Below are 7,349 nucleotides of genomic sequence, written 5' to 3'. Positions count from 1 at the left end.
ACAATATACAGCCTTGACGTACTCCTTTTCCTATTTGGAACCAGTCTGTTGTTCCATGTCCAGTTCTAACTGTTGCTTCCTGACCTGCATACAAATTTCTCAAGAGGCAGATCAGGTGGTCTGGTATTGCCATCTCTTTCAGAATTTTCCACAGTTTATTATGATCCACACAGTCAAAGGCTTTGGCATAGTCAATAAAGCAGAAATAGATGCTTTTCTGGAACTGCTTTTTTGATGATCCAGCGGATGTTGGCAATTTGATCTCTGGTTCCTCTGCTTTTTCTAAAACCAGCTTGAACATCAGGAAGTTCACGGTTCACATATTGCTGAAGCCTGGCTTGGAGAATTTTGAGCATTACTTTACTAGCATGTGAGATGAGTGCAATTGTGCGGTAGTTTGAGCATTCTTTGGCATTGCCTTTCTTTGGGATTGGAATGAAAACTGACCTTTTCCAGTCCTGTGGCCACTGCTGAGTTTTCCAAATTTGCTGGCATACTGAGTGCAGCACTTTCACAGCATCATCTTTCAGGATTTGAAATAGCTCAGCTGGAATTCCATCACCTCCACTAGCTTTGTTCGTAGTGATGCTTTCTAAGGCCCACTTGACTTCACATTCCAGGATGTCTGGCTCTAGGTCAGTGATCACACCATCGTGATTATCTGGGACGTGAAGATCGTTTTTCTACAGTTGTTCAGTGTATTCTTTTCACCTCTTCTTGATATCTTCTGCTTCTGTTAGGTCCATACCATTTCTGTCCTTTATCGAGCCCATCTTTGCATGAAATGTTCCCTTGGTGTCTCTAATTTTCTTGAAGAGATCTCTAGTCTTTCCCATTCTGTTGTTTCCCTCTATTTCTTTGCATTGATCGCTGAAGAAGGCTTTCTTATCTCTTCTTGCTATTCTTTAGAACTCTGCATTCAGATGCTTATATCTTTCCTTTTCTCCTTTGGTTTTCACTTCTCTTCTTTTCACAGCTATTTGTAAGGCCTCCCCAGACAGCCATTTTGCTTTTTTGCATTTCTTTTCCATGGGGATGGTCTTGATCCCTGTCTCCTGTACAATGTCACGAAGCTCATTCCATAGTTCATCAGGCACTCTATCTATCAGATCTAGGCCCTTAAATCTATTTCTCATTTCCACTGTATAATCATAAGGGATTTGATTTAGGTTATACCTGAATGGTCTAGTACTTTACAAATATTATTTCTAGTCCACAATACAATACTATAGGGTATACATCATTCTAACCATGCTAGAAATGTAGAGATCAAACTTTAAAAGATTCTCCTCATATTTACTGAGCATTTACTATGGCTCACAGGCTTCCTAGGTGGCACTAGTGGTAAAGAGCCTGCCTGTTAATGCAGGAGACGCAAGAGACATGGGTTCAATCCCTGGGTCCGGAAGGTCCACTGGAAGAGAAATGGCAACCCACTCCAGTATTCTTGGCTGGAGAATGCCATGGACAGAGGAGCCTGATGGGCTACCATCCATAGGGCTGCACAGAGCCGGACATGACTGAAGCGACTCCTCACACATACATGGCTCACAGTGCTAAGTGCTTTGTGTGTGTTCTTTTACTTACTCTTCACAAAGGTAGAGAATTTATTTCAAGTCAGAAGGCTATGAAGTAGCTGACCGAGGTGCTCACCCAAGGTCAGGTAGAGTCCAAGCCCCTGTGCATTGCTTGAACCATCTCTCATTTAACCAGAACACGAAGACATTAAATATTTTAACTATGTGGCATCAAAGGAGTCCAAGTGACTGCCTCTACCTTGCAGGCTGCAAGTTCCTCCAAAGCAAGGACTATGGTTGGTTTGCCTTTACATCTCTCCTGCCTATCACATCCCAACGCCTGACACACACAGTGCATGCTCAAGAAGTTTGTCAAACAGAACATTTGAAAAGAATGATACACCTTGAGGCAAATGCTAAAAGGTCAGCCCACAGACTAAATACCCGCCTCTCATACCACCAGTATTCTTGTCTGGAGAATTCCATGGACAGAGGAGCCTGGCTGGCTACCATCCATGGGGTCACAAAGAGTCAGACAAGACTGAGCAACTAACACACACTCACCAACACACTGGCAATCCAGTAGAGGGTCAAGCAAATATAAAAGATGAGATAAATACAGAGATGGTGACCAACAGAGGAAGCTAAGCTGCCGTGTTCCCCAAAGTGTGATTCTTAGAATATAGGCAGCAGCAGAATCACCTGAATTCTTGCTGAAAGCAAAAATCCATGGGGACCGCACCAGATACATGCAGTCAGACACTCCGGGGAAGGGACCTGGGACACACATTATTCTGCACTCTGAAGATAATTCTTAAACACAGGAAACTGAAAGTGATAGGCAATAGGAAGTGGTGAGAGGTAATTATGCTGAAACTGAGAATTAGATGCACAGACAGGAAGGCCAGCTATTATCTTGCTTATAAAGGCCTGATCTTTTACTAACACCTTCCTCTGGGACTCGGTCATTTACTTTGATAACTGACTGAGATCTGGCAGAGTCAGAGAGAAGAGGGCTCAGAATCAGAGCCATGGTGCAGGGAACAGAGCAAACAAGCCAAATATTTTACTTAAAAACAAACACCCTGTAAAAGGGGGAGGTAAACACACACAGCATATTTTGGTGGCATGCACATGTGTGCATACTCAGTTGCTCGCTAAGTCATGTCTGACTCTTTCGCGACCCCATGGACTGTAGCCCACCAGGCTCCTCTGTTCATGGGATTTTCCCGGCAAGAATTCTGGAGTGGGTTGCCATTTCCTCCCCCAGGGGCTCTTCCTGACCCAAGGATCAAAACCTGCATCTCTTGCATTAGCAGGCGGGTTCTTTACCACGAGCGCCACCTGGGAAGCCCAGCATGTACACTCCCAACAATAAGTCACCAGGTTTCCCCCAGATGGAAGGCTGCCTACTCCTGGCCAGTTTTCAGCTTTCAAATCTTATTTGAAATCAGGTGACATTTCTGCAGCGAAGAGAAGGGAGTCTTACTTGAAGGATGGAGGTAGATAATGTCTTTCACGGTGAAGTCCCGGGACTGGGCGGCTTTCAGACAGTCAGCCAGAAGACTGAGTAGCAGGAGCCAGGCCAGGGCGGGGCCAGCTTCCATGGCAGACCGAGGCTTCACTCATCCAGGGGACCTGGGAGCGGGAACTCCGGACGATGAAAGAGGATTTGCACCTGAAATACGAAGCCAGAGTCATCTCAGTGTCTACATGCGGAAAGCCACAGAGATTCGGCCCAGCTTATGCTGGCAGGATGAGCTGGGGAGAAACAGGGAGCCCAGGGCGCAAGGATGTGGGTAGACAGGGAGAGGAACTTTACAGACTGTAATTTTAGAGCACTTAGAAAATTTCAACCCAAATCCATTCTTAATTAGGTTGCTAAAGCTCCACTGCTAGCAGTCCCTTCTAATATCCAGCAGAGATGATATCAAGAGAGATTGAATTTTAATGAAATCCAGCTATTTTTGCCAGGAGGCCAGGGGATGGCTGCCAGAATCGACAATAAATAAGTAAGGTGCAGAAGCTCAGAAGCATTTCTTTGATAACTGCGAACGCCAGGGATGAGAGTACAGCCGTACTGGGTCATGCTGCCCATACAAACCTGTACAGGCTAGACTTTCAGATTAGAGAAGAAAAAAGATACGTAGGTAAACTGACCTCTCAAATGAACCAAAATGTGTCTTTATAGCTTGAAATCTCCTTCACACAACTAACATTATTGGCTGCCTATTGTTGAAGTCCTTGGTATGTATCAGCTGATTCTCCTCATAATCATATGAGGTAGGCACCATTACCATCCCACTGTGAGATAACAAGTCCAGCAAATATGTAGAGGAGCTGATTTAAACCCAGGCAGTCTGGTAAAGAAGCTGCATGCAAATGCAGGAGACATAAGATACCTAGATTCAATCCCTGGGTCAGGAAGATCCCCTGGAGGAAGGCATGGCTACCCACTCCAGTATTCACGCTGGGAAAATCCCATGGACAGGAGAGCCTGGTGGGTTACAGTCCACAGGGTCGCAAAGAGTTGGACATGACTGAGTGACTGAGCACACACCCAGTCTGGCCATTGAGACCACAATTAAAATTAGGTGATACTGTGTTCTTCCAAAGACTGATTCACGGTGTATAACAAAACCTGAAGAAATGAGATCAACGTATCACTGTAACACTAAGTTATCATCATTCTATCCTTTATTTGGACTCTATTCTTTTCAATTAAATTGATAGCAGTAAAATCTTTACTTACTTACTTAGAATACCATCATTTGAGCACCCATGCAATGGGTCAAGTTAGATATTCACTTTATTTTAACCTGGCTAAAAAATAATTTGGACATTTTGTTCACAAATTCTGATACAAATATTCAGTGATTTTTAAAACAGCATAACAAAACAATCCTAAAGTTATTCTGCCAAAACAAACAGAAAACAAGAGTAAATATATTACAAATCAAAATCAATAGAGAAAATCAACATGGATTAATCAGATATTAGAACACAATACAGAGTAGTATTAATCAAAACAGAATGAGAGAAAGCATAAAAATGAATTCAGAAAATACAACACTCTAGGGAGCTCAGACATAGAACTATTTCACAGTACAAGCAATTTTTCAAAATCACAGAATAGGAAAATATTAAATAATAGTATGATAACTTTATTAAAAACTGTGAAAAAGATTAACTGACACCAAGCAATGCATGATACACTCAAATTAACTCCAAATGGATTGGTGTGTTTTTTTGTTTTAAATAGATGAATTGCTAGAAAATGGAGTAGAACCCTTATCACCATGTAACAGCCTGATGATGCCAGCCTTGCCAATTTCACACTCACTACACCCTCTTCCATTTATAATTTGGTTCCCCCAAACAGGTTTGCATTCAGAAAGGGAAGGAGAGGCTCATTCACTTCATAATGTGACTGCCAGGCACTGTGCTAGGCACTTGGTTAAATAATGTGATGAGAACACAAGTATCAAGGATTTCTTTTCCTACATGGGTGACAGACACAAACGTTACGTCATCTTAAACGGGGGTAAGAATACTTCCGTGTACATGCACTAGATCGGGTGAGGCAGCATCTGAGGGACAGATTCGCACAGCGCCCCCTGGACCCCCAGAAGGAATCGCGCTGACACCAGTCTCCTCACAATCTGGGCGCAGTTCGAGAGGGATGGTGAGGAAAGCTTTCTGGTTTTATTTTGAATAATTTAACATTAAATATCAACAAGTTGCCAATCTTAAGTTCTTTTTAATCTGAAACTTGATGTCAACACATACCAAACGCTGCAAGTGGCTCATTTTCATTAAAGCATCTTTCAACCACAGTATTCCTTCCAGTTATTGATTTAAATTGCCTCCCTCTGCACAGTCCTTGCATAAGCATCAAGCATTACTTAATGTCATCTGAAATTAACCTTACTTCAACCTCTTTGGCATGGCTATCCAGCCAAGAGCCTTCATTTCACAGCTTGCGTTGACCATGCATGAGTAGCACATAGAGGGGAAGAGTGAGACACTTGAATTTGAAACCTTACTCCAGTACTCTCTTGCTGTGCAACCTTAAGCGAGTTACTTAACAATTCTGTGCTCCAGTTTCCTCATCTGCAAAATGAGGATAAAACTACCAACCTTAAAATTGTACTATGCTGGCTCAGTGATAAGGAATCTGCCTTCCAGTGCAGGAGACATGGTTTGGTCCCTGGTCCAGGAAGATTCCCACATGCCATGGAGCAACTAAGCCCCTGCACCACAACTAATGAGCCTGTGCTCTAGAGCCTGGGAGCCCCAACTGCTGAGTCCACGTGCCGCAACTATTGAAGCCCGTGCTCTCTAGAATCCCTGTTCCACATCAAGAGAAGCCACCGCAGTGAGAAACCAAAGCACCACAACTAGAGAGTAGCCCCCATTCCCTGCAACCAGAGAAAAGCCCATGCATCAACAAAGACCCAGCACAGTGAAAAATAAATAAATAAATAAAATTATATTAAAAAGTGTACTACAAGTTGTCCTTAGAGAACAGACTTGGGTTTGCCAAGGGGGAAGGGGTTCTGGGAAGGATGGAGTGGGATGCTGGGGTTAGTAGATGAAAACTATTATATATAGAAAGGATAGAACAGCGAGAATGGGAGGAACAAACCCAAGACAATGAGGGTAAAGGAAAAAGAGAGAACAGGAGGGCTAAATAGACAGAGGTAAGATGAAGCTAGAAAATATAAAGCAATGTGATCCTATGTTACTATGCTGCTCACCACTTCATAACAAGCCACAAAGAGATAATTCCAAGGAGCAGCTGCAGTCAGTGTGGTCCAGGGAGGAAGAAAGGAAGGAAAGTTTATCTGCCTGGTGCCGTTCTGTCTCTTGTCTCCCACCGACCAAGATTCACTCCACAAAGAACTCACTCCTCGACATTTCAGCAGTCAGAGTGGAGGGTCAACCCCATGTGGATGCACCTCTGACCAAGAAAGAGAAAGAAGGCACCAGCCATAGGAATCTAAGATAACACTCAAGGCTTGTCCCTAGTACACATGCTATTAATCCTTGTAAATGCCACAAGCTTTTGTTTCAGGGTTTGTTATTTTTATTAAAAATTTTTTCTATTGAGATGAAATTCATATCACATAAGATTCATCATTTAAAAACAATACAGTTTAGTGGGGGCTCTTAGTATGTTCATAGTACTGGGCAACCACCATCTAGTCTAGAATGTTTCCACCACCCCTGAAAGAAATCCTGCACCCATTAGCAGTCATTCCCAATTCTCTCCTCGCCCCACTCCCTGGCAACTACTAAGCTACTTTCTATCACTATGGATTTGCTTATTGGGAACATTTCATGTAAATGGAATCATACAAGATATAGTCTTTTGTATCTGGCTTCTTTCACCTGGTATAATGTTTTCAAGATTCATCCATGTTGCAATATGAATCAGCACATGATTCATTTTTATCTCTGAGTAACATTTCACTGTTACACCACTCATCATTTGATAGACGTTTGAATGGTTTCCGATTTTGGTCTATTTGTGACTAAGGCTATTATTAACATTCATGTACATTTTTTGTAAAAACATATGTTTTTATTTTTCTTGGGTATATTCTTAGGAGTGGAATTGCTAGATCTTATGGTAACTATAGAAATAGAGGAAAGAAATAGAGGAAAACAACAGAATGGGAAAGACTAGGGATCTCTTCAAGAAAATCAGAGATACCAAAGGAACATTTCATGCAAAGATGGGCTTGATAAAGGACAGAAATGGTATGGACCTAACAGAAGCAGAAGATATTAAGGAGAGGTGGCAAGAACACACTGAACAACTGTACA

General features: G+C 42.5%; 1 protein-coding gene across 1 annotated transcript in view; it reads right to left on the bottom strand.

Moving 5' to 3' along the window:
* The window catches only part of LYPD6 (LY6/PLAUR domain containing 6), a 130,059-nt gene that overhangs the window by 32,844 nt on the left and 89,866 nt on the right, over window positions 1-7,349 (bottom strand). Inside the window, exon 2 of the mRNA XM_010839962.1 lies at window positions 3,007-3,195. Within this exon, the coding sequence (XP_010838264.1) occupies window positions 3,007-3,124 (118 nt within the window). The 5' untranslated portion in view covers window positions 3,125-3,195. The remainder of the gene's footprint in view (window positions 1-3,006; window positions 3,196-7,349) is intronic.

The sequence above is a fragment of the Bison bison genome, unplaced genomic scaffold (assembly GCF_000754665.1).
Source record: "Bison bison bison isolate TAMUID 2011002044 unplaced genomic scaffold, Bison_UMD1.0 scf7180017864139, whole genome shotgun sequence".
In the NCBI taxonomy this organism is placed as follows: domain Eukaryota; kingdom Metazoa; phylum Chordata; class Mammalia; order Artiodactyla; family Bovidae; genus Bison; species Bison bison.
The sequence above is the reverse complement of the archived record's forward strand: the minus strand, read 5'-3'. Positions and strand labels throughout refer to the sequence as shown.